The sequence below is a fragment of the Saprolegnia diclina genome (assembly GCF_000281045.1).
Source record: "Saprolegnia diclina VS20 unplaced genomic scaffold supercont1.29, whole genome shotgun sequence".
In the NCBI taxonomy this organism is placed as follows: Eukaryota; Oomycota; class Saprolegniomycetes; order Saprolegniales; family Saprolegniaceae; genus Saprolegnia; species Saprolegnia diclina.
The window spans coordinates 464,497-487,176 of record NW_008246096.1 but is presented as its reverse complement, the minus strand read 5'-3'; the positions used below and the strand labels follow the sequence as shown (position 1 = coordinate 487,176).

The following is a 22,680-nucleotide window of genomic DNA, read 5'->3' as shown; positions in this document are numbered from 1 at the left end:
GGACGTCGCCGAGGACATGAAAGGGTAGTGTAGTATATCAGGGTATATGGTCAAGTTGTCCTCTGATTCAACGGGACGCGTATGGATGACGACTGAACGAGCTAGAGATTGGTGTCCTTGTTGGAGATGTTGTCTTTAGCTCGAAGGCAAACACGGTGGACAGAAGAATGGCATGGTAGATTACTCGAGGACGATGACGATGACGGCTAATAAATTACTCCTACGAGCTCGAAAAGTGCTCCGTGAATGGGTTGTGGAAGTCCAGGACCCCGTTCTCGACCGAGCTAAAGCTGTTGCCGGACGACGGCTGCATGCTCAGCTTCATCTCGAGCTCCGCGAGGCGCGTCATGGTTTGTGTCAGAAGCAACATGGCTTCGTTGTGCTGCTTCTCTTGTTCAAACACGCGCAGCTCGAGCGACGCGTTCCGGGCTTCCAAAAGCCGCACTTGGAGCGAGAGCGCCGAGACGTCCGACGGTTCTTGCTCGCTGCCGGTACAGCTGGCCGTGTCGCTGCCACTCCCGCGTGCGCCAATGATGCGCCGCATCAGAATGTCCTTGTCCATCGCTTCCATCTCGCCACGGGAGCTGGCGCTGCGACGCCGCATGGACGGTGGCGGCGTCGGCGCCTCGGACGAGTAGTTGCGCGGCTTGGGCGGAGTCGAAGCGGCTTCTGGTGACGAGAGAAAGGTGCTACTGCGCTGGGTTTGGAGCCGGCGCTCGGGCGTCGGCTCGGCCTGCGGCTGGTCCTTCCCGACGCAGTCGGCGCAGAGGACCGCCTTGCTCGACTCGGACCCGAAGCGGCGACCCGCAATGTGGTGCTTGCAGACGCAGACGTGGCAGCTGCAGCACACATACTTTTTGCGGAAGACCGAGAAGGACTTGTGGCACACGTGGCAGCCGCCGCTGCTGTGGCGAGCGGACGACGCCGACGACGCCGACGACGTGCGCTTGGTCACGTCGGCGAGTTCGTTGGACGAGGATTCTTCCTCGACTTCTTCGATGCCCATGGGACTGCTCTCGCAGCTGTGCTTGTGGTCCAGCACGATCGAGTTGAAGAGCTGGCTATCGCGTAAGCTGTCGCGCATGAGCTGCGACTGGCGAAGGAGGTCCCGCTTCGTCTCTTCGTACTGCGCCGCGTCGTCGTCATCGTCTTCGACGTCGGGGTGCGTCCAGCGGTACTGCTCCTCGGCCTTTTGAAGGACGCCAAGCGACTCTTGGTCGAGGCCGCTCATCGTGGCCATCGCGAGCGGGCGAAGGCCATCGGGCAGCTTGGTCCAGATCGAGTCGGGCGACGCAGCGCATAGAATCGACAGCGCGGATGGGCCGACGTTCGAGCGAATTGCGACGTGCAGCGGCAGCATCTGCGCGTCGTTCTTGGCCATGGCGGCGTCCGGGTACGCTTCAATGAGCGCGAGGAGGACGTTGATGGGCACATCGTTCTCGGTGCACGCCCAGTGCAGCGGCAGCATGCCATAGTGGTCGCGCTGCTGGGCGATCGCGGGCTTGGCCAGGAGGCACGTGAGCAGCTGCGCCCAGTCGCCTTCCTCGGCGAGGCGGATCCCTTCCTTGGACGCGTTCTTCTTGGCCATCACCTCTGCAGACGCTTCGTCGAGGCCAGCAGCAAACTGCGCTCACGTGGGCACGAAGGCAAATGCAGCAGGTAGCGTGCTTCTCGCAGCTGTTTCAGCCCGCAGGTATACAATGAAATTTAATGCCACCTTTTTATTCTCCATACAAAGACACTATATACTTGGAATAAAAAAACACCGCGGCTGCCGTCCGTATCCGGATAATCGCTGGCGTCGCTGAGGTGGCAGCGTAACTACCTTAAGAAGTAATGCGCGCCCTCTGCCGATCCTGTCACTGCTGACCACATGCCACCCGCGCCGATCATGCAATAAGATCTCGCAGCCGGCTCGACCAAGATGGGCGGTTGGTTGGCGCTTTGAAGCGTCCTGCAAGACAAGAAGGCTGTGTATTACGAAGGCTCCAGGCGTCGATCGTGGTGCTGATGAGAGAGAGTCGCTGACGTGTCGCGGCTGGCGCCACTGCCCGAAATACGGTACGCTTCGAGTGGTTGTTGCAAAAATACCGCCCTCGCCTGAGGAGGGTCGCGCTACGGGCATGTGACAAGCGGGACCAGATCTAAGTGGACTGTTATAAGCGCTCGGTGTCGAGTGTCTGCACGGCGGTCCCTTCTTACGACGAAGGCCGCGTGGTTTCGAGGAAGACTTTGCATCCCACTCTGCCACGAGATTGGACAGGTCGAGTAAGCGACGTCGACGACGGTGTAGCACAAGGGATGTCGACGCCATCGACGATGGCGTGTTGTTCGAGAGCCATCGGTCCAGTGGCGTCATCCACTACGTCGGCTTCTTTATGCCTCGACGAGCTTCAGGACTCATCTCGATGCAAAATGAAGCGTCATGGGCCCTTTATGATGGTTGGGTAGATGCTAGTGTATGGCGGATTGAAGCCGCGGCTTCAACAAGTCGACGCGTTGACGGCAAGGCGAGGATGCCGCACCGAGGTGGGACTGAACTTGAATAAGCGAATTGTTTGCGTGTCAAGCTCGGCCAGTCTCCGTATCCGGACTTGGATCTGGTTGGTGGCCAAAGGACAAAACTCGGATCATTTCACATCTCGAGCATGGGCAAGGTTCGCCGCACCAAGACGTACCGCGTGCATCAGCCGGCAGCTGTCGCCGCCACCAAGGACGATGACGCTGCGTCCGACGCCGGTGAGCCCGAGGTCGGCGAAGCGCACTTGAGCCGCGGTCAGCGCAAGCGCCAGAAGCGCCGTGACGCGTTCCTCAAGAAGATGGGCATGGTGCAGCGCACGGTGGCCGAGAAGGAAAAGGCGGCCAAGAAGGAGACGGACGGCATGTTTGGTGACCTCGAAGAGCTGCAAAAGTCGCTCTTCTCGGAGGCGCCGGCCGCCGTCAAAGTCGTCGAGGCCGCGCCAAAGACAGTCTCGCAGATGACTGGGAAGCAGAAGAAGCGCCTGGCGATGCAGGAGCTCGGCCATCTCAAGGCCGTCCAGACGCACCCGGCGTTCCAGTCCAACCCGTTTGCGGCCATTCAGATGCATTTGCAAAACACTGTCGTGCACAACAACGAGCACGCGACCAAGCCCAAGAATTAGACACCCACCCTGTACGAGCTAATATACTACACTACTACCTACTTACTACTACTACTACTACTACTACATCGACAGTATTGGATTCCCGAGCAAGGAGCTAGAGACGACTCTTCACATGACCTTCGAACGGACCTACCAGCGCAATGGACATGGCAGCTTTCGTCGCTGCTTGCGGCATGGACCAGCAAAAAGCTCGGCACCTAGCACAAGGCGCCAGGTCCAAGCGCAAGCGTCGCTCGCTCGAAGCGTACCAGTATGGCTGCTCGGGCTTTGTCGACGGTGAGTTTTCCTTCCCCAAGCCGGCCTGATTGAGACGTTGGAGAACGGTCCCGCCAAGCGCAGTCAGCGAGATGATTGGTCGAAAATCCGATGCATTTTCGGACTTGCCCAAAACCCGACGATAGAACCATGCGTCGCCCATCGCTGCCGGTGGCGGTCACGACAGCCGTCGTTGCCGGCGTCCTCGGTACCATCTACTACGTCCACGACGTGCAGGTCCGCGAGAAGAAGGTAGCGTTCCTGCCGCTTCGCATGCCAGCACCTCATCGATGGGCTAGGAGATGCGCGAAGGGGTCCTCCGCGACATTCGCCGCGACCGGCTGCGCAAGCAGCAAGAGGAGGCCGCGAAAAGCAATGCGGCGCTGTAGACACGACGATTCACTATATTGAATAGACGATCAGCCTCGCGTGCTCTCGACGTATCGGTCTTGCTCGAGCAGCTCGGCGAACCACGCCTCGGCCGACCCGTCGTCGCGCTGGAGCTGCATGCGCTTCCCAACGAGCAGCGTTTGCCGAATGTCATCGAGAAAGCTCGTCTTGCCGCAGACGTAGACGCGTCCTTGCTGTTGGTCGACGCTTTCGAGCACCATCAACATGTGGGCGCGGAGCGCGTCGCTAAGCGTCTCGAATGACGTCGCCTTGATTTCTGGCGGGCTCGCCACCACGAGCGTGAGGCCAATGTCGTCCGTCCAGCCCTCGACCTCGTTGATGTATGGCAGAAAGTCCTGGTTCTTGCAGTTGTAAAAGAGGCTGTGGTGGCCGGTCGCGGCTGGCGGACGCTACAGCCATCGCTTAGTATGAAGACTCCAGTCGGTGCTACGTACAAGTCGTTCGCGCAGCAGCGTCAAAATGGGCTGCAGTCCCGAGTTGGCAGCAATCAGCACCAGCGGCTGTGTTCGGTCGCCGCCGGCGAAGCGCGCCGGCAGCATCAGAGCTTGTAGCAGATACTGCGAGGCATCGACGGTCGCCATGAGACTGTGCTTGGCGGCCTTGGCGAGTCGCACGGCGCGCTCCTTCTTGGCGGCAAGTGCATTAAAGTACGCGTGGAGCGCGCCACTGTGTGTCTCCAACGAAGATATGTCGTCGGGTGTCGGCGGCACGTCGAGGTAGAGCCCGACCGTCGCTTCGTGGAACGACATGACGGTGAGGTACCGCGGCTGCATGCTCGGGATCACGTGCAAGAAGATGTCGAGTGAGAGGACGATGCTAGGGCACAGGAGCAAGAGGCCGTAGAGGCTCAGCTACGACGCATCATTAGTGAATATCGCCGCTCGTTCAACGTACCTTGGGCGACACGACGCGGGCCTCAAATGCCTCCTTGTCCGAGGCCAGCACCTCAAAGAGCTCTCGCTCTGTCAAATTGACGACATATGGCGCCAACGCAGCGATCACGCACTGGGAGACCTAATGCGCATGGGTGCGATTCGAACGCAGGTTTGGCCCATGTCGTACCGTAGCGCACTCGTAATACTTGGTGAGCACGTCCAGAACCGTACATGGCGTCGGAAACGGGTGCTTGAAGGGCACGCCGGTCACCGGCACGGCTTGGATCCACTGCAACAGCTTGAAATTGAGCGTGTTGGCGAGCGCTTGGGCGGTCTCATACGTGTTTTCCATATACAGCACGAGAGTGTCGCCGGTCCGGCACGTCCATTTGTCCAAGAGCGGGTTCACCTTGAGCTCCAAATGCAGCAACGAAGCCTCGACGACGTCGCTCACGCTGCCAAAGACCAATGGCAGCGGATCGAAAAAGTGGCTGTTTTGAGCCACGAGGTTCGGGAGCTTGTTTTGCTTTTGGAGACGCATGGCAAAGTCCACGGCGTGGGGTGGCGGCACTTCGATCGTGCTAAAGCGTAGCGGCTCCAAGGCGAGCGCGTGGCGCTTGCTCGATCGCGTCGAGGTGACGGTGTCGAGCGGCGTCAAGATGCTCGCGCTCTCGCTGAGGATACGAAATAGCCGTACTTCCCAGTCGGCGTACGTCGTATCGAGGTTGTTGCTGGCGTCACCGAGCGTGCACTCGAGCAGTCGCCGGCTCCCGAGCAGCGAGAGCTTGGCGTCAATCGCGATACCAAAGAGGTTAAAGTTGTCGCCGTAGACGCTGTCGCCGCTCGCAAACACTGCGTACTGCTGGTCGGGCAAGAGGCGCGCGGCTTTCGCATCCACTTGGTGGTTGATCCAAAAATTGAAGTGCGCAGCGTTGTCGGTCGCGCCGCCGTCCATGTACGCCGAGAGGATGAAGATCACGTAGGCTTCGTTCACAAAGTCGTCCGGATCAAATTTATACAAGTCTTTCATGTCGGCCGCATACCCGACACGGCGCGCGGCGGCAACGAGCCGGTTCGCAAACGCCTCGCCGCGCCCGGTCTGCGACCCATAGTAGATGACGAGCGACGCGGGCTTGGGAGGGTCAGCCACGCTGCTGCGGGCACTCGGCGCCGGCGAGAAGCGCTCGCGCACCGAGACCTTTCGACGGGACGTGGTTGCCGGAGCGATGGAGCTTTTCGAACGCATGGACGCGCCCGACGTGAGCTTCCGCAGCGACATGGAGCCAAAGAGATTGGCAAACATCCCGCTCATGGCGCGAAATGGCGCGAGGAGCAATAAGTTGTGATTTGAAACCGATGCGTCCTAAAAAAGACGCGGGATGACCGACGGCTCTCAGCGTAGAAATACTATAAAGGGACTTTATCCTTTGCCTTCGTTTTGTCCTTCTCAGCGCTGGACGACGTTGTCACAACAGTGGGCATTGTGCTATGACAGGATGTGCCAGCTCTAAGAACTGAGATAGAAATGGCTTGTGCATCCAGCGTCCAGCGACGAGCCATCCAACACCGTGGTCTCTCTTGTTCGATGCGCCGAGCGTCGGCGACAAGGCACGAGTGCTCTCGCTTCCCGCCAAATGACGTGGCACGCCGCCAATTTGGTTTGAAATCGAACATGCCGTATCCGGCGTGACGCGTATCCGGAAAGCAGTTGGCCAACTGCTATCTATCCATCTAGTGCTCGATGGGCGGCGTCGCAGGCACGCTCTTTGTGCTATGGGTCCGCAGCGGGTTCTCGTCGGCGACGGTCGCGGCCGCGCTGACCTTCTACCCGCCGCTGCCGACGTACACGCTGGAGAAGGACGCGGCGACGGCCAAGGAGGCCTACCCGCTCTACAACGTCACGCACTTTGTGGCCGCCCACGCGCGCCTCGTTGCGGCCGCCCGCGTCTTCATGGTGCCCACGCGCCCCGGCAACGAAGTGCCATGTACGTAGCGCGCGTATATCAATTGCTGCACGGGTCATGCGCTACTAGGCTTTGTGTTTCGGTATCCCGAGGCCGAATTCACGGTCATCTTTAGCCACGGCAACGCGACAGACTGCGGCGCCATGTACTCGCGCTACATTGCGCTCTCTCGGGTGCGAAGCCTCTCTGTCAACCATCGACTGAGCTGACGCGGAGCGTAGGAGCTCGCGGTGAACGTTGTTGCATACGACTACTCGGGCTACGGCGCGGCGACGGGCCGTCCCACCGAGGCCAATACCTACACGGACATTACAGCGGTGTTCGACTTTTGCGTCACGCACCTCGGGTATCCAGCCCACAAGATCGTCTTGTACGGCCAGAGCGGTGCGTCTTCGTGTTTCTTGTCTCGTTTGTGACGTGCGTTTTGCAGTCGGCAGCGGTCCCAGCATCTACTTGGCAGCGAAAGAGCTCAAGATCCGCGGCCTCGTCGTGCACAGCGGGCTTCTCAGCGGCATGCGCGTCCTCACACCGAGGTAAGGTCGCTCTGTTTTGCATGGCTTCATGGCTGGTGAGCAGCCGCGCGCTCGGATGCCTCGATACGTTTCCCAACATTGACCGCATCAAGCGGGTGCAGTGCTCGACGCTCATCATCCACGGCGAAGACGACGTCGAGATTAGCGTCTCGCACGGGAAAGGTCTGTACGAAGCGCTGCCAGACCACTGCAAGTATGAGCCGCATTGGGTGCCGCACCGCGGCCACAACGACATTGGCGAGACCCGGGAATGCCGTGCCGAGTATATTGCCCACCTCCAGAAGTACCTCCAGCACCTGCACGCGCAGCCATAAGAATCCCCATCGCCGCCGAGTGTTATAACGCATACTATTATAAGCTACGAGCCAGTTTCCTTGAAGCCAAGAGCCTTTGCAGCTGCGGGGCGCGGCTCCTTGCCCGGAAGAGTTGGAGGTCTTGCGTTGAAGAAGATCTCACGCCGCCTTTCTAAAACGAACCAATCAGCATCGCTCCCCAAATACATTATGGCCAATCACAGCACGTCACTTCGCGAGCGGATGTCAGACTCTTCGATCCAATTTGCGATCCTGCAGCGCTGACGACGAAGATCTGAGGATGCTGCATGCGTATGCGCCCATGACCGACATGCCCGGCGACTCGCACCTTGGTAGCCCTATATGTGCATGCCCAACGAAGCTTATGAAGAAGTAGATCGCGAGGTCCAGCCGCGCTGGCGGCTCGCGTTTGGTGCGCTCTGCCTCGTCGTCGTGGCGATGGTCGCCACCGTCCAGGACCGGCTCGCGTTCTCCGTTGACGAGGTCAAGATGAGTCTCTCGTACGACGTGGTGGTACAGCCAGCCACGGCGACTGTCCCGCGCGCGGTGCTCTCGGTGCCAAGCGCAAACGGCGGCGGCTTGGCCATCAAGATCCTTCAAGTACCCGATATGCACTACATTGGCCGACCCGACTACCATTGCCGGGACCCGCCGCACGAGCCATGTTCGGAAAGCAACATGACGGCCTTCATTGGCGAGCTCATTGACGCCGAGAAGCCGCACCTCGTCATCTTTACAGGCGACCAAATCGAAGCCCTTGCCGTCAAGCGCGTACGACCTTCGATAGGTCATGATGTGTCTTCTCATGCAACATAGACGGCGGACGAGGCCAAGAAGGCCATCGACACGTACGTGGACGCCGCCATCTCGCGTCGCCTGCCGTGGTCCATGGTGTTTGGCAACCACGACGAAGGCGTACGCCACTCGCGTTGCTAGTCGTCTCGTCATGGCGACGCTGCGTAGGCGTCCTTCTCGCGCAAGGCCATGATCGAGTACATCATGGCCAAACCGCACGCGCTTTCAATGGCGGGACCGGACGACGTGGGCGGCGTCGGCAACTACCAGATCGTGGCCATCAATGCCGCGACCAAAAAGATCGATTTGGCGCTCTACTTTCTCGATACGGGCGTCTCGGGTGCCATTTCCGCCGGCCAAAAGTCGCTTTTGCGCAACATGTCGGCCGACATTGCCGCCGACAACGCGCCAGGTCTTTTGTTTTACCACATTCCGTCGCCCGACTACGTCCTGCACGCGGGCGAGGTTGTGCCCCACGGCCACCAAGGCGAGGGCGTCTCGCATGGTCCTCCGTCTGGCCTCCTCGAGACGCTGGTGGCAAGTACGAAGCCGCATCCACGGATGTTGATGGCGTGGATGACGCATATTGCATGTGGTAGTGGGCGATGTCAAGGCAACGTTTGTGGGCCATGACCATCTCAACGACTACTGCGTTGCTCGTCAAGGCATTCAGCATTGCTACGGCGGTTGTGTCGGCTACGGTATTGAGTGCAGCGCTCGTTTCCGTTGGGCCTGATCGACGGCTAGGGGAGGCGTATGGCTCACGAGGCCTTCTTCGTCGGGCGCGCGTGATCGAGTTCACCATGAACGAGACGACGGAGCGTATCACAACATGGCTCCATGCGGCTGGCGGTGCGATCTCCAAGGACAAGTACTTGTTGTACGAGCGCCATTTCTAATTCTCTTGCAAAAGACATATTGGGTCTTGTTCAAGGGTTAAGGCTCGTCGCAGCTGGATCGCGCGTCCGAGTGCCATGGCGATGAGAGAGAAGATATTGTGTTAGGCTCCGAGTACAAAGCAAGCTATTTGGGCGCTCGCTTTGTAAAGACAAAGAGACGCTCGTAGCCTTTCTTGGAGAAGGACGGGAGACCCATCGACTGCTGCAGCACCCAGTCCCGCTCGAGCACGTCAAAGAAGGCGTCGTCGCCATTGGCGCCGCCCCGGCCTTCGCCCACGTAGATAAACACGGTGTTCTCGTCGCTGCTCTTGGTGTACGCCTCGACGCACCGCCGCGCCATGGGCCCCGGGTCCGGAAACACAATGAGGAGCGCGCGGCCGGCAAGCTTGGGTGCCAGCGCCGAAGTGAAGATGCTGGCGTCGCCCTTCATGACGTCGGCGGCGCAAAACTCCATGTTGAGCGTCGTGTTGCGGAAGAACGCGGGGTTCAACGGCAGCGCGGCCATGTTGTCAAAAGCGAGGACGTCGAGGCCTCTCCCGGCGCGGAGCTGCTTGGCCCACTGGCCATTGCCGGCCCCGAGCTCGAGGATGCCGCGCGTGTGACGCGCCGCCGTCGCGATCGCATCTAGCGCTGCATCCGTGTACATGACGCAGCCATACTTTTCCAAGTGCGCCTGGCGGGCCTCGGGCGTAACGCCGTCGCCGTACGCAATCACCGTGATTCGCGCACGGAGCGCATTCATCTTCGCCACGTCGTTGGCCTTGGCGGCGGCGATCGCTTCGTTGGTCAAGGCGCGGAGGGCGACCTCGTCGTCCGCACGCTTTTTCAAACCGTCTTGCAGCGTCGGCCACGACATCAAGCCAACTTGGTCGCTGGATGGCCCGTACTTTGCAAAGTGGGCATCGTCGGCGCTGGGCCAGTAGTAACTCCAGAGACCCGAGAAAGATGGTAGCCAGCCCGACGCCTTGGGCGCGGCCACGTGGACTGCAATATCTTTTTTGTCGACAAACTTGGGCAAGGGCGCAGGCTCGCACACAGACTGCGACGTCTGCAGCGTGAGGAGCGCAGCCGCGCCGAGCGCTCGACCTCGAAGGTGCTGCATGAAAATGCAAGAGTTTTAACCAATCGCTGCCCGGCCTCGAAATCTTGTAGCTGACCAATTGTAATGCCTTATTACAGTGTAATTTATCCAATTACACATAGCGATGGGCTATTCGAGAAACCGAGGCAATGGTGGCCACCACGCATTCCTCGAGCTAGAACACTAAAGCGCGTGCACTTGGTGCTTCAGCATCGCGACTACACTATTGAGGAGCCGTGGATTTTGCGGTGGAAAGCTCCAAGGAGCCCCAATCTTCCTTTTTTCATTAGACCAATGGTATCAGCAGAATACAATCTTTTTATCCAATCAAGGTGCCAAAAGCAGGTCACACGAGGACCAGCTGGTCGACCTTGCACTTGATGCCACACCATCGAGGTCGTTTAGTCACTCGACTAGCACCGGTTTTGGCTGCGTGCAGCGCTACTGCTGGCGACGGAGCTGCTTGAGGAAATACATGCTCTAGCTGTCCGTTGACCACGATGGTTTTCACTGCAAGATCCCATTTGATGTGCCGAGGCAATTCGCCGCACATGATTGGTTGAAATCAAAAAGATATCCGGTCTTTACTACCAATCCACGAGCGCCATTTCCAGATTTGCGGTGCAAACCCGTGGACTTAAACGATGCTGCGCAACAAGGTGACGGTATGACGAGGACTACGGGCGACGCCGATCGACCTCATGGCGACGATGCATGTAGCTCGCCATGGAAGCTTCTAAGCTGCGAGACATGGCGGTCGAGCCCGAGCAGCACACGCGTAGGCGGCGACGTGAGGCTGCTGCTCATGGTCGTCGGTCGTAGAGCTGGCGCCGCTCGTGAGCAAGTTTGAGCGCAAAACGCGGTACATGGTCAAAGACGAGCACACGCGCATTCGCATCAATCGGTACGAATGGCCTCATCGCCATGGACACCTCCCGAGCATCTTCGTCTTAGCTTCTTGGACAATGGCCCGGCGGGGCTCATCTTGGACGTGCTGCAGTCGATCGTGTCGATCACGTTTGCCACTACTTACGTCATCCACTCGTACAGCGCCGAGCCTGGAGTACGCATACCTGTCGACATATGCATGTAAGCTTGTCCCTTAGCTACCGCCCGTGCTCCGGAACATTGAGCTCGGGTGCGCGCTCTTCTTCCTCACCGACTTTCTCTTCCGTGGCATCCTCCTCGCCGAGGTGTGGAAGCACATCTTTCGCTGGAACACGCTCATCAACCTCGTTGTGATTCTGCCCGTCTTCCCCGGGGCCATGTTCGTAGCGACCCAGTACGTTATGTGTATATTGCTCGTGCATATCATGTGCAAACAGTACGTTCTGGCATGGCACGGGCTACTACCGGCTCGTGTACCCGATCCGCTTCCTCAAGTGCTCCATGGAGGTCATCTTCATTTTGCATCGTCATCGAAATGCCAAGTTGTCTGTAGATTCGCGCGGTGCTCAACCGCTGCCGCGCCTACATGTCGCCCGTCATGCTCTTTGGCCTCGTCGCGTACTTCAAATTCCTCTCCGTCATCTTTGTCGCGGCCGGCGTCATCCAGGTTAGAGACGACACTTTGTCCAAACCGAGTGCCATAACGTCAACGTTCGCTAGATCACCGAGACGTCGATCGACTCGGACACGGACGCGACCGACGACGGCGACTGGACGTTCTTCAACTCGCTCTTCAAGTCGATTTTGACGTTCGTGTACGTCGACTACCCGCCGGCCGAGAACCCGATCTCGAAGCTCATTGTCGGCACGCTCCTCGTCTTCCTCTTGATCATCATCCCGTACGAGCTCTCGAAGCTCTTTGATATCAACTCGCTCTACTCGTCGTACGAGCACGACAGCTACCGGCCGTCGAAGCGCTCCAAGCACATTGTCATCTGCGGCGACCTCACGCCCCAGCGCATCGAGCAGTGCTTCTGGGAGATCTTCCACGACGACCACGACCTCGTCGACATCCGCGTCGTCGCTATGTGTGACGAGCCGCCGCCGTCGTCCATGGTCGGCTTGTCTTCTCCAAGATCACATGATTGCTTACATGTCATTAGGTGGCGCTGCTCATGGACCCGTTCTTTGCCAAGCGGGCCGTGTACATCCAAGGCTCGGTCTTGGACTCGGACGCAGCAATGCGCGCGGCGTGCGACTCGGCGGCCGCGATCTTTGTGCTTACGCGCAAGACGGGCCACGAAGACCTCAACAGCTCGGACCACCGCACCATCATGCGGGCCATCGAAGTGCAGCAGATCTCGCCAAGTGCGAGTATTTACACGCAAATTCACTTGTCGGCCAACCGCCACCTCCTTGAAGCGTCCGGCATCGACAACGTGCTCTGTCTCAGCGAGGTCATGCACGCCCTCTTGGCACAAAACTGCTTTTGCCCGGGCTTTTCAACGCTCATGTTCAACCTCACCGCGGCGCTCAGGTCCGTCCTCGTATTTGACGCCAACATGGTGTTCTTATGCGACATGTAGCGACGTCAAGGTCGACCACACGTGGGAGTCGCGCTTCCTTCACGGCGCGAGCCACGAGCTGTACTCGGTCACGTTGCCACCTGCGAGCGTCTGTGCCTTCGACAAAGGATATGTCGTTCTGATGTACGGCTTGGAGTAGGTCATTTACGGTCTCTCATTTGCCGAGGTTGCGGTCCTCGTCCACGCACAGTGCCAGAGTGCGATTCTCCTTGCCGTGCTCGTCACGTCGCCCGAGTACAACCCCAACGACGAGAACGACAGCAACTCGTGCATCATTCTCAACCCTGGCAACACGTACACGTGCGTCGGCGGCGAGACAGCGTACTCCATAGCTCTTTCCCGCCATTTTACGATACATTTTGGATCACATAGGTATGTGATCGCACGGGACCGCAAGCAAGCCGAGCGCGTGAGCCGCATGCAAAAGGACAGCTACAACGGGTCGTCGAGTGCGAGCGACCTCGGCGGGCCCAAGACGTCGCTGCAGACGCAGGCCGCGGCCGAGAAGCTCGTGCTGTCGCCGACGACGGCCGTCGCGGGCATGACCAAAGAGAAAGCGAAGCTCCTCTTCACGCCATCGCTGCCCAAGCGACACAACGCAGGCCCAAAGAAGAAGCGCACGGCCCGCACCATCATGTGGGCAGCGTCCAAACTCGCAGAGTCGAGCGAGCGCAAGCACAAGAAGGTCGAAGAGTTCATCGTGGACGACGTCAACAAACTCAAGTTTACGCTCAAGCCCGTCGTTGTCGTCTCGCTCGCGTCTGTGTTTCCCGAAAACCTCGAATTTTTCATTGCGCCTTTGCGCGCGCCGACCGTCAAGTACGTGTTGTATCAATGTATCAATGTATCGGTAATATCGTGTCGTCTTGTAGGGACCACCATCCGATCGTGTTGCTGTCGCCGGCACCGCCGACCGACGAGACATTTGCGCCCCTCAAAGGCTTTGTGGACGTGTTTGTGGTCGTCGGAGAACCGACGCGCCTCGGTGTTCTCAAGCGCGCGGGCATTGAGATGGCGTTCAAGGTCGTCATTCTCTGCAGTGAGGAGGACTTTGGCACCGCTTCGAACCAGCTCTTGGCCGATGCGGTACGCTCCGCCAATGTCCACTAGCGTCTCTATACACAAGTAGACATCCATTGCGGTGCATAAGAGCATCACATCGATGCTGGGTCCGCGCAAAGCGCCCATGGTCGTCACAAAGCTCGTGAACCGGTCCAAACCCTCTCTTTCGATTCATGCTAAACGTGACGTTTATAGGTCTAACGTCAACTTCATTTCGCACAACCTCAAGCAGTCGGGGTGGTTTGACCAGCAAAAACACACGGCCACGCTCACGTACATCGAATTTGAGCTCAAAAGACGAGTAGCACAATGGCGTATGGATATAGGGACACGGTGAAGTTCCTGTGCTCGCCGTCGTTTGCGTCGGGCTTGACGTACTCGACCGAGCTCTGCGACAATTTGATCGTCAACCACTTTTTCAACCCGATGATCCAAGACATTGTGCGCGAACTCGTCTTCTCGCCGCTCCGTGGGGTATACGCTTCGAACCCTTGTCCCGTGCCTTATTCATTCGATTTATGGATGGCTAGAGCAAGTTGTTTCCGGGAAAAAGCAAATTTTCGGCTTTTGAGCGCAACTTGGCGTCGACGGGCTTGCAGCGCTCGTCGCTCTTTACGTGCGAGCTCCCACTCGACTTTGTCGGGAAGAGCTTTGCCTACTGCTTCGAGTACCTGCTGACGTCGGACGCGATTCTGACGCTCGGTGTCTACCGGTGCCTCCCGCTCGACATGATCCCGACCGTCGGCGCCATGGCGTCCCCGCCCACGTCGCCCATCAAGTCGAAAGCCCGGATTGAGCGGAGCGAAATGGACCGCGCCGTGCCGTTTGGGTTCGTGTACCTCAACCCGCTTCCGCACGAGATCATGACTGGCAACGACCTCCTTTACGTCCTTAGCCACAAGCAGCCGTGCTGGGCGTAATGCACGGCAACGACTTGAGAATCACCAAGTAAAGTCCAAGTGTCTTAAATAAAGGGGTCAAAAGGGGATAAATAAGCGAGTCAAAACGCTCGGTGGACCCATGCTTGGTGAACCATGGGGGCCCACACCTGCGGCTTGGCGACGGTCGCCGAGAGCACGCTCATCCAGCGCGGTTGCCGAGACAGGACCCGCCGGTAGCTGAGCCACATGAGCAGCATGAGCATGCCCGTGGCCGACGTTGTCGGTGCGGCAGGCGCTGGCACGGATATGATTTCGATCGGCAATGCTGCCTTTGTCGCTTTTACATCCCGTAGCTCCTGCTCCTTGGCTTGCACGTCGGTGCGCAGCGAGGCGACTTGGTCGTGCGCCGCTTGCAGCGCCGAGGCCAGCTCCGATGCATGGGCGCCAAGGTCGTTCACGGTGCGCTCGAGCCGCTGGATCTTCTGGTGCTGGACGTCCGACGTCATGCGCCAGACCCTCTCTTGCTGCAGCAAGTGCGCAATCTGCGCGTCCTTCTCGGCCACGTAGCTCTGCAGGGCGCGTCGCTCGTGCTGGAGCGTTTCGACCGAGGCCTTTAGACGGCGTCGCACCGCATCGAGCGCAGCGGCTTCGTCCTGAGCGTGGCAAAGGGCATCCAGAGCATCCGCACGCTCAGCAGCAAGCTGTTGCACTGAATTCTGGAGGCTGTGGCATGTGGCTTGGAGCCTGCCGTGGCGGCCATCGACGTCTCGCTTGGCCGCGACGAGGCCGTCGACTTGAGCCTCGAATGCTTGGCAGCGCAGAATAAGGGCTTGTTTTTCGTCACGGAGGTCGCGAACGAGCATATCGTAGTTCGCGACAAGGGCCATCGACTGTGTGTGCTTTTCGTGGAGCTCGTCGAGGTCGCCTTCGAGCTCAAAGTACTTTTGGGCGAGGAGTGCGCCATTGATTGCAGCCATCTCGAGCAGCGTCTGGGCCTCGTCGTCGACCTCGGGTCCGGTCTTGGGCGTCTCGAGGTACACATACTGGTTGTCGTTCATCGAGGTAATGCTGGAGTAAGACGAGGACGGAGTGTGCGAATTTTGGCTCTGGCAACGCCACAACCGCAATGTTTTTGTTCCGAACGCGGAAAAACACACTATTTCGCTTATTTTAGGCATTTTTACGCCACCACCTAGGTAATAGTGTAGGTTGCAGTTTACTTTCGGCATCCCACGGCCATGACGATCGCGATGCATGCCAGTGTGAGCCAATCGCAAGGCGCCAATCGAGCAATGAATCTGCAAAAAGAAATATCCCAGCTACTGCGACCATGGACAGAGAACGTGGTCGTGCAGGTAGCCACGGGCGGCAAGAGGCGCGGATCATGCCCAGCGCCCTCCTTTGCTTCCTCACGTCGCTCCTGTCGAGGTAAACGTCCGTGCCAAAGACACGGCTAGCGTGAAATGATATGCAGCCCCAGAGAAAAGCAAAGGGCGAAGACTGGTCCACACGACGTGCACTCCACATGCTTGCACGTACATGCTGAAAGCACCTGCGTTGCTCTGCGCCAGGTGCAGAACCCAAGATCTTAGTCCAATCCCATATCGTTCTCAGGGCGGAAGGTCACGACGCGTGCCACCGTCACGGGGCGACGACCGCATCGTCGATGTGAGAGTTATGACGCACGACCAACAACATAGAGGCAGACACTCAATTGATTTTTGATTTCTGGATCGGTGCGGACATCCCATCCTTGATGGGAAGAAATATTTTGATGCCGAATTTAGCAAGGTGGATGACACTATTTAAAATAGCTAGAAATAGTATACATCTCATACGGCTGGCACCGCGCGATAGGAGAAGCGCGATGAGCAAGACGAGCCCGCTCGAAGAGGTCAAGCAGTCGACGCAGAACATGCTGCTCGCCGGCGCGATCGGCGGTACGTCGATCATCTCACCAAGTGTCACGAGCGACCAATGCGATGATGGTGCACGGACGTAGGCAGCGTCGGCGCAACCTGGGGCGTCTGTCTCGCGACGGTCCGGTCGCAGCCGCTTGGCTTCTACGCGGCCTCGGTTGGCGCCAACTTGGCGCTCGCATCGGCGTCGTACATGACGGTTTTTGAGATTCTAAAGCGCAACAACGGTGGGTCCACGGACAACATCTCGACGTACGTGCTGCCGGGCACGATCACGGGCGGTGCGCTCCTCGGTCTCGCAGGTCTCTCCATGGTTATCATCACCTGCATCGCGTCTCACGCACGCTGTCTTAGGACTCGGCACGCCCATGCGCGCGGTCCAAGGTAGCATTGCGGGCTCCGTCGTCGGGCTTGGGGCGTACTTTGCCGACAAGAAGTTTCAAGAGTGGCGGCTCGCCAAGTCCATCGAGCGCTACCAGGCCAAGCACGGCATTGACGCCCACGAGACGATCCTCCTCAACGGCCGCGTCGAGACGGCGTACACACCGGTGGCCGATCGACACAAGTTTGACCTCCCGGACCTCATCCCGTCATTTGTGCGCATCTCGGAGGACGAAGTCCAAGCCCGCATTGAAGCGCGCCTGGCGGAGCTGCGAGAAGCCGCCAAGACGGCACCGTAAGCGTCGTTTAATCCAGCTCTCGATACCGTGACTCTTCTCGCGCCTGCATCGGGCTTTGTGTACAGAGCGAGCTGGTGATCAAGAGGGAACCTTGAGGCATCCAGTATCAACGGTAATCACCGCAGCAATGTATTAGAGCTCGTGAATGAGTCAGCGTTCATGTTGGGTCGCTTACGCAGTCATCCAGCAAATCCAGAGCTTGCAGCGTTGTCTGGCATGCACCGCAGAGGTACCTCGCCGAGGTCGACTTCATTTGGTGCACGCGTTGCTGCTATTGGTCTATGAGCTGCGATGCTAGAAGACGGAATTCACACTGCAGAAACATACCGAGTCCGTACAAGAGGACTCGGCACATCGCAACACTATAAATCCCGCCCGGACAGAAGACGCCAATGAGAAGAGCAAGTCTTCCCAAATGACCATCAACCCGGTGACGGAGGTAGACCCGAAAGTGTATTTAAGCTCGTGCGCGCCACGTTAGAGAGTACGACGTTGCTTGACACTGCGTCAGTGCGGCATTTAAGCCTCGACTTCTTCGATGTTGCTCTTCTCCGAGACGTAGATACCATCGAGGAACTTACGGATATCCTTGTTCTTGACGAGGCACGACTGCGTGATGTTGGCGCAGTCCTGCGAGACCTTGGCGAGGTCGATGCCCGAAAGCTCGATCTGGTCCTTGACATCCGCCGAGCGGACGTAGGTGACGCCCTCCGACAAGGTGACCTTGCGGACGCGCTTCTCACCCAAAAAGTTGCGGATCTCGACCGTGTTGTTCTCGAACGTGACGTTGATGGGGAAATGGGCATACACGAAGCGCATCTTGTACTTGAAGCCGACGGTGACACCCGTGATCATGTTCTCGATGTGCGAGCAGACCGTGCGCACGCAAGCGAGCTGCTTGCGGTTGCCGAACCACAAGTCGACACGGAGCGTCGTCTTGTTGATGCGGCGCATGTCGAGCGTGACGTGCGAGAAGTCGCGCGAGACCGTGCCGCGCTTGCCCGTCACGGTGACCTTGCGGCCCTCGAGCGAGAACTTGACGTCTTCCGGGATGTTGACGTTACGGGTGCTAAGCAGTTGACGCATGTTCTTTCGGGACGGGTGCAGAAACCAAAATGAGAGCAGCGGTGGGATCGCGCGGCCGATGGGCGATTGACTGGCTTGCAGCAGATATGCATTATACCCAATGGCATCGACGCATGGGGCAGGTCGCGTGTTCATTGGCTAGTATATGCGACACAAGCATATTATTGACCAATCCCATGCTGGGACTGCGATAGCATCGATTGGTTGGAGAGTGCATACAAACATTCAGATAAAATCGTGTTTTCTATTGTATTACGCTGGATGCCTGGCCATTGGCCACGGGCATCGGTGCAATGTGCTGGTTTTGGCGCGCAAACCGGAGACACAGCGTTCCTCGTTGGGCCCTTGGGACTCATAGAACCTGTACTAACAGTACCTCCGCCACTGCATTCCTGCAGCTACTATGAAGGTAATATTGCTGGCTTGGCGACATTGATGGCTCGAGGGCAGACGGGTTGGAGTCGTTTTGGCTTGCGCGGGTACACGACGACGGTCGTTTGAGATCAAAGCCTCATCATAGAAGTCCGCAACGAGTACTAGTAGTGTCGTACTATTGCTCACGAGTGCATGAATTCCCTCGTGTGCAGTTAAGCACTAACATGGATGTACGGTAGTGTTACTGCAGTAGTGCGATGTACAAACGCGTCCCCCGACGCCGTGGAAGCGTCACCGAACCCTCGGCATTCCACAGCACGAGTACCAAAGCCTGTCTACAACCTCGTGCATCGCTCGGCAAGTGGTACGGATCTCCGTACGCAGCCAAAGACCTGACGTGCTGGTGTCAACTCGTATGCATTCAGGCATTGCGGTAGGAAGTATGTGTATGCAGTCTTTGGCTGACTTGATGTTCATGCGGACAAGTCTACCACTACATGCGCGTTGCGTGCTTTCGAGTTTCTCGGTGCGAGCAAATGCGTTGAGCAAACTCTTGACCTCAAGACAACAACTAGTACTAGTAGCGTCGTTGGTAAGTGCGCTACAATAAGCTAGAGCCTGGTAATCTCAGGCGTTGTGCCACACTGCATTGGCCAAGAGAGACAAGAGCATGCAAAAGACGATCATTGGAGCTTTAAGTCACTGCTGTACTCGTACCAAGTACTAGTACTACGCAGCACTCAACCTCAGAAAACTGTATCGCTCTCGTATTTGGCAGCGTCGCGTGGAGTCGCTTGTACCCAATATCTTTTGTGCGCTCCATAACTCGCCCAATTACGCAAGATGTCAACAACTTTGTGCGGCGCAACCTCTCCTTGCGACTCCCAACTGGGTCACGCTCGCTATCTGCTGAGAGTGAGACCGTAGACTATTGCACGCCACTTGGCCGCTGCACTGGCTCCCCTGGTATCTCGGCGAACACTAGTATCCTCCGACTCCAAACGTCGTCTCCATGGAGGAGGTCCAGAGATCGCGCCGTTTTGCCTACACGCTCCTCGTCAGTGATTGGCTGTTGAAGGGGCATCAATTGTTGGGCGCCAATTGGAGCGCGACTTTTTGGAAATGTTGGCGACCAATCACAACGTAGCCAAATATTCGGAGCCAATGAGCGCTCAGTGGAGCGATCCCGGTGGTTTCGGCGCCCTTTGGGTGGCTCGATCTTGCGTGGAGGGACAAGCTTACTTTTCGATTCGATCTGCGAAGTGCGAGCTTTGCAGTAGAACGCTCGTCGCTGCCCCAACTTCACTCGCAATCCAACTGGGCATGTTTCGTCTTCTCGCTGGTACCGCCGCCGTCACCGCTGTGGCTGCGACGGACGCCGTCTACCCCCCGCCCCAAGCCAAGGGCGGCTATGGTGGAGGCAACACTGGGTACGCTCCCCAAGGCCAAGGCGGCTACGGCGGTGGCTACAACCCCCAAGCCAAAGGTGGCTATGGTGGCGACAACTCTGGCTACGCCCCGAAAGCCAAGGGTGGCTATGGTGATGACAACGCTGGCTACGCCCCGAAAGGCAAGAGTGGCTACGGCGGTGACAACTACGCTCCGCAAGGCAAGGGCGGCTACGGCTACGGCCGCAAGGCGATCACGTTTCCGCCGGCGTACGCGATCATTGACCCCAACTACTACAACTCGATCTTCACGGGGTACCAAAACTGCGTCGCGACCAAGTGCGACGTGCTCCCGAGCGACTACAGCGCGACGGGCATCAACGACTGCATCTCGACGATCGCGGGCTACACGTCGTGCGTCACGGCGTGCGCGGCCGGCCAAGCGCTCGAAACCGTCGAGGACTTTCGGACGCTGCTCGAGAGCGTGATCGAGATCGGGAACGACCAGCTGCGCCAGGCGCGCGTGTACCTCTCGGGCCTCGGCGACCTCGACGTGATTGGCGAGCGCGTCCACATTGGCGAGTCGTGCTGCCTCCCCAACAGCTACTTTGCGTCATGGGAGCGCATCATGATCCCTGTTGCGACAAAACTCAAGAAGGCGGACGCGGATCAAGGCAACTCGTACAATCCTCGGTACCCCGCACCACCCGTCGCCAACCCGGACGACGAGACCACGCCTTACATGATGTCGGCGGCCGACTACATTAGCTTTTGCACGTCGGCGGATTCTGGCACCAAGTTTGAATGGCTCGACAAAAAAGTCATCTGCGCCGACACGACCAAGGCCACTTACTTGCAGGCGCTACAACGCAACCTCGGGCATCTGATTCTGGCGCCGTCGTGCGTCACGGATGCTCCCGATGGCGCGTGCTGCGACGACGCCCACCCGAACCCGCGCGCGACACCCTTCCGCGGCGACGTCTGTGTTGCGACCACGTACGAAGCCAACGGCAAGACCAAGACGCTGACGACGCCACTCATCAAGCCCACCGCTGTGTCGAAGAAGCAAGGCCGACGCTATGACCCGTGCCCGTGCGACGAAATTGACGAGGGTACTGGAGACAACAAGACGCCCAAGCGCATCCGCTACGACTTTGTGAGCGGCCGTGACTTGCTCTACTACACGGTGACAGGTGGTTTGCCGTCCGACTATGTAGAAGCTGGCGTAGATGGGCCCTCGACGTGCACGTACAACGTCGGGCTGGCGACACCAACGATCGACGGCTTTTTCAAGGACATTGCGCCCATCACGGTCCCCCTCTTTTTGGCCAGCGACGAGGGCGGCGAGGAGCTTGGTATCTCCATTACCGACGGCGCCATTAAGGCTGTGCGCTACTGCCCGACGGACGGTCTCCTCGAGTACTGCAACGTCGATCAGTACGCGTCGTTCCTCGAGTACCAGCTCTTTGACCACGCCAACTGCGACATTGCCGACCTCCGCACGCAGCACACGGACTACTCGTCGTCGTACCAGACGATCGCGTGCCTCTACAAGATCTTCTCGCTCAAGTGCGACTGCATGGAAGCTGTCCTCTCGTGCTACTCGGTCTCGTCGCACTACGCCTCGTCGCTCTCCAAAGTCATTGGCCAAGCCGCCTCGATCCTCTGCGGCTTTGTGCTCTGCCAGCGCCCGAACGTCTATTCGCTCTTTGGCGACGAGTACGCGATCGACCGCGCGTCGCTCATGCGCCAGCTGCTCACGTCCGCCGGCATCTTTAGCGCCGGCTCGCTCTCGCCCGCGGCCGCCGTTCTCCTCTCGTTTGGCCTTGGCATGGTTGCGCTCGTCGTTGCCAAGAAGGTTGCGGCCGCCAAGAAGGCCAAGACCGTCGACATTGATGAAGGGTACCACACACTCCTATAAAGAAGCAGCTTGCTATCGCAAGAAAGGCGTATCTTTCCGTAGTACTTTACGAAACTTGATTGTCTAAACTAAATGTGATCCCTATGAATAATACTCTCTACCTCTGCGTATGAACCCATTCTAAGACTCGTTGCTTGGACGTGTGCGAGATGGTCGTCGTTCTTCAAGTATGTGGTTGTCGCTTGCTTACCTGCACTGCATACTCGAAGTAGCTTGTAGGAGCGAGGCACTTTCAGATGCCATTAACGTCGCTGGGCTTTTCCCTCGCTTTGCGACACAGACGGCACCACATCGCATAGCGGGGAGACGCAGCTTGGGTGGCGAATACACGAGCGTATAACGAACGACCAATGCTTATGCAAACGATCAAGCCCGACTCGAGAAGCCCGTCGTGGGCTGCTGGCTTTTGACGGCCGTTGGGTCTTGCAGAGACACGCATTCGGGAGGGAGGAGGTTCGTGTCGAAAGCTACTTCGGCTTGGACAAGCGACGTGGTGTAATGCGCCGTGTCTGCGAGCATCCGATTTCTCCGGCTGCTGGACTCATCACCAGCATTGAAACGCCGGTATGGGAACACCGAATGCGCCTCGACGTCTCTCGGCAGCAGTATGCGTGCGACGCT

The 22,680-nt window shown here is 58.4% G+C and overlaps 12 protein-coding genes across 13 annotated transcripts; 7 read left to right on the top strand and 5 right to left on the bottom strand.

Annotated features, from left to right (window-relative positions):
* Window positions 1-156: 156 nt before the first annotated feature.
* Window positions 157-1,641, bottom strand: SDRG_09244 (hypothetical protein). Its single transcript, XM_008615163.1, has one exon. It carries the CDS (start codon window positions 1,586-1,588, stop codon window positions 221-223), a length of 1,368 nt encoding a protein of 455 aa, XP_008613385.1. The 5' UTR covers window positions 1,589-1,641; the 3' UTR covers window positions 157-220.
* Window positions 1,642-2,624: 983 nt separating this feature from the next.
* SDRG_09243 (hypothetical protein) lies at window positions 2,625-3,192 on the top strand. The gene has a single exon (XM_008615162.1). It carries the CDS (start codon window positions 2,649-2,651, stop codon window positions 3,141-3,143), a length of 495 nt encoding a protein of 164 aa, XP_008613384.1. The 5' UTR covers window positions 2,625-2,648; the 3' UTR covers window positions 3,144-3,192.
* A 359-nt stretch (window positions 3,193-3,551) lies between these two features.
* SDRG_09242 (hypothetical protein) lies at window positions 3,552-3,790 on the top strand (the record flags this gene model as incomplete). The annotated part of the gene is made up of 2 exons (XM_008615161.1): window positions 3,552-3,653; window positions 3,701-3,790. 2 exons carry the CDS (start codon window positions 3,552-3,554, stop codon window positions 3,788-3,790), a joined length of 192 nt encoding a protein of 63 aa, XP_008613383.1.
* On the bottom strand, window positions 3,785-6,047 carry SDRG_09241 (hypothetical protein). The gene is made up of 4 exons (XM_008615160.1): window positions 4,875-6,047; window positions 4,707-4,826; window positions 4,247-4,663; window positions 3,785-4,201 (listed from the first exon to the last, which is right to left on the bottom strand). Exons 1-4 carry the CDS (start codon window positions 5,997-5,999, stop codon window positions 3,821-3,823), a joined length of 2,043 nt encoding a protein of 680 aa, XP_008613382.1. The 5' UTR covers window positions 6,000-6,047; the 3' UTR covers window positions 3,785-3,820.
* A 356-nt stretch (window positions 6,048-6,403) lies between these two features.
* Window positions 6,404-7,569, top strand: SDRG_09240 (hypothetical protein). The gene is made up of 5 exons (XM_008615159.1): window positions 6,404-6,672; window positions 6,721-6,824; window positions 6,873-7,035; window positions 7,082-7,184; window positions 7,228-7,569. Exons 1-5 carry the CDS (start codon window positions 6,429-6,431, stop codon window positions 7,496-7,498), a joined length of 885 nt encoding a protein of 294 aa, XP_008613381.1. The 5' UTR covers window positions 6,404-6,428; the 3' UTR covers window positions 7,499-7,569.
* A 155-nt stretch (window positions 7,570-7,724) lies between these two features.
* SDRG_09239 (hypothetical protein) lies at window positions 7,725-9,226 on the top strand. Its single transcript, XM_008615158.1, has 6 exons — window positions 7,725-7,830; window positions 7,875-8,269; window positions 8,315-8,413; window positions 8,462-8,834; window positions 8,893-8,994; window positions 9,041-9,226. The coding sequence occupies exons 1-6, from the start codon at window positions 7,779-7,781 to the stop codon at window positions 9,190-9,192; spliced, it is 1,173 nt and encodes a 390-aa protein (XP_008613380.1). The 5' UTR covers window positions 7,725-7,778; the 3' UTR covers window positions 9,193-9,226.
* On the bottom strand, window positions 9,186-10,299 carry SDRG_09238 (hypothetical protein). Its single transcript, XM_008615157.1, has one exon. It carries the CDS (start codon window positions 10,292-10,294, stop codon window positions 9,317-9,319), a length of 978 nt encoding a protein of 325 aa, XP_008613379.1. The 5' UTR covers window positions 10,295-10,299; the 3' UTR covers window positions 9,186-9,316.
* Window positions 10,300-10,894: 595 nt separating this feature from the next.
* On the top strand, window positions 10,895-14,797 carry SDRG_09237. 2 transcript variants are annotated; one of them, XM_008615156.1, is made up of 18 exons: window positions 10,895-10,938; window positions 10,994-11,051; window positions 11,096-11,177; window positions 11,228-11,336; window positions 11,380-11,555; window positions 11,599-11,668; window positions 11,715-11,828; window positions 11,882-12,277; window positions 12,325-12,698; window positions 12,748-12,835; window positions 12,887-13,068; window positions 13,120-13,566; window positions 13,620-13,833; window positions 13,877-13,959; window positions 14,005-14,082; window positions 14,136-14,283; window positions 14,340-14,638; window positions 14,705-14,797. In XM_008615156.1, exons 1-18 carry the CDS (start codon window positions 10,918-10,920, stop codon window positions 14,727-14,729), a joined length of 2,964 nt encoding a protein of 987 aa, XP_008613378.1. In that variant the 5' UTR covers window positions 10,895-10,917; the 3' UTR covers window positions 14,730-14,797. The 2 variants fall into 2 exon arrangements, with proteins under 2 accessions (XP_008613378.1, XP_008613377.1); XM_008615155.1 differs by having other exon boundaries at window positions 14,340-14,797.
* Window positions 14,798-14,809: 12 nt separating this feature from the next.
* On the bottom strand, window positions 14,810-15,748 carry SDRG_09236 (hypothetical protein; the record flags this gene model as incomplete). Its single annotated transcript, XM_008615154.1, has 1 exon — window positions 14,810-15,748. The coding sequence occupies one exon, from the start codon at window positions 15,746-15,748 to the stop codon at window positions 14,810-14,812; it is 939 nt and encodes a 312-aa protein (XP_008613376.1).
* Window positions 15,749-16,428: 680 nt separating this feature from the next.
* SDRG_09235 (hypothetical protein) lies at window positions 16,429-17,438 on the top strand. Its single transcript, XM_008615153.1, has 3 exons — window positions 16,429-16,630; window positions 16,693-16,911; window positions 16,964-17,438. Exons 1-3 carry the CDS (start codon window positions 16,447-16,449, stop codon window positions 17,287-17,289), a joined length of 729 nt encoding a protein of 242 aa, XP_008613375.1. The 5' UTR covers window positions 16,429-16,446; the 3' UTR covers window positions 17,290-17,438.
* Window positions 17,439-17,539: 101 nt separating this feature from the next.
* SDRG_09234 (60S ribosomal protein L9) lies at window positions 17,540-18,456 on the bottom strand. The gene has a single exon (XM_008615152.1). It carries the CDS (start codon window positions 18,373-18,375, stop codon window positions 17,809-17,811), a length of 567 nt encoding a protein of 188 aa, XP_008613374.1. The 5' UTR covers window positions 18,376-18,456; the 3' UTR covers window positions 17,540-17,808.
* Window positions 18,457-19,994: 1,538 nt separating this feature from the next.
* SDRG_09233 (hypothetical protein) lies at window positions 19,995-22,159 on the top strand. The gene has a single exon (XM_008615151.1). The coding sequence runs from the start codon at window positions 20,074-20,076 to the stop codon at window positions 22,057-22,059; it is 1,986 nt and encodes a 661-aa protein (XP_008613373.1). The 5' UTR covers window positions 19,995-20,073; the 3' UTR covers window positions 22,060-22,159.
* Window positions 22,160-22,680: the final 521 nt, after the last annotated feature.

What these genes read in the sequence shown, in the direction of transcription:
- SDRG_09244 (XM_008615163.1), bottom strand. Translation starts at nt 1,588, where the DNA reads ATGGCCAAGAAGAACGCGTCCAAGGAAGGGATCCGCCTCGCCGAGGAA.
- SDRG_09243 (XM_008615162.1), top strand. Translation starts at nt 2,649, where the DNA reads ATGGGCAAGGTTCGCCGCACCAAGACGTACCGCGTGCATCAGCCGGCA.
- SDRG_09241 (XM_008615160.1), bottom strand. Translation starts at nt 5,999, where the DNA reads ATGAGCGGGATGTTTGCCAATCTCTTTGGCTCCATGTCGCTGCGGAAG. An exon ending in AGTATTACGAGTGCGCTACG is followed by an intron (nt 4,827 to 4,874) that starts GTACGACATGGG and finishes CATGCGCATTAG; the next exon opens with GTCTCCCAGTGCGTGATCGC. An exon ending in CCCGCGTCGTGTCGCCCAAG is followed by an intron (nt 4,664 to 4,706) that starts GTACGTTGAACG and finishes GATGCGTCGTAG; the next exon opens with CTGAGCCTCTACGGCCTCTT.
- SDRG_09240 (XM_008615159.1), top strand. Translation starts at nt 6,429, where the DNA reads ATGGGCGGCGTCGCAGGCACGCTCTTTGTGCTATGGGTCCGCAGCGGG. An exon ending in GCTACATTGCGCTCTCTCGG is followed by an intron (nt 6,825 to 6,872) that starts GTGCGAAGCCTC and finishes CGCGGAGCGTAG; the next exon opens with GAGCTCGCGGTGAACGTTGT. An exon ending in ATGCGCGTCCTCACACCGAG is followed by an intron (nt 7,185 to 7,227) that starts GTAAGGTCGCTC and finishes GCTGGTGAGCAG; the next exon opens with CCGCGCGCTCGGATGCCTCG.
- SDRG_09239 (XM_008615158.1), top strand. Translation starts at nt 7,779, where the DNA reads ATGCTGCATGCGTATGCGCCCATGACCGACATGCCCGGCGACTCGCAC. An exon ending in AAGCCCTTGCCGTCAAGCGC is followed by an intron (nt 8,270 to 8,314) that starts GTACGACCTTCG and finishes CATGCAACATAG; the next exon opens with ACGGCGGACGAGGCCAAGAA. An exon ending in TTGGCAACCACGACGAAGGC is followed by an intron (nt 8,414 to 8,461) that starts GTACGCCACTCG and finishes GACGCTGCGTAG; the next exon opens with GCGTCCTTCTCGCGCAAGGC.
- SDRG_09238 (XM_008615157.1), bottom strand. Translation starts at nt 10,294, where the DNA reads ATGCAGCACCTTCGAGGTCGAGCGCTCGGCGCGGCTGCGCTCCTCACG.
- SDRG_09237 (XM_008615155.1), top strand. Translation starts at nt 10,918, where the DNA reads ATGCTGCGCAACAAGGTGACG. An exon ending in TCGCGGCCGGCGTCATCCAG is followed by an intron (nt 11,829 to 11,881) that starts GTTAGAGACGAC and finishes AACGTTCGCTAG; the next exon opens with ATCACCGAGACGTCGATCGA. An exon ending in AGCCGCCGCCGTCGTCCATG is followed by an intron (nt 12,278 to 12,324) that starts GTCGGCTTGTCT and finishes ACATGTCATTAG; the next exon opens with GTGGCGCTGCTCATGGACCC.
- SDRG_09235 (XM_008615153.1), top strand. Translation starts at nt 16,447, where the DNA reads ATGGGAAGAAATATTTTGATGCCGAATTTAGCAAGGTGGATGACACTA. An exon ending in GCTCGCCGGCGCGATCGGCG is followed by an intron (nt 16,631 to 16,692) that starts GTACGTCGATCA and finishes GCACGGACGTAG; the next exon opens with GCAGCGTCGGCGCAACCTGG. An exon ending in TGCGCTCCTCGGTCTCGCAG is followed by an intron (nt 16,912 to 16,963) that starts GTCTCTCCATGG and finishes ACGCTGTCTTAG; the next exon opens with GACTCGGCACGCCCATGCGC.
- SDRG_09234 (XM_008615152.1), bottom strand. Translation starts at nt 18,375, where the DNA reads ATGCGTCAACTGCTTAGCACCCGTAACGTCAACATCCCGGAAGACGTC.
- SDRG_09233 (XM_008615151.1), top strand. Translation starts at nt 20,074, where the DNA reads ATGTTTCGTCTTCTCGCTGGTACCGCCGCCGTCACCGCTGTGGCTGCG.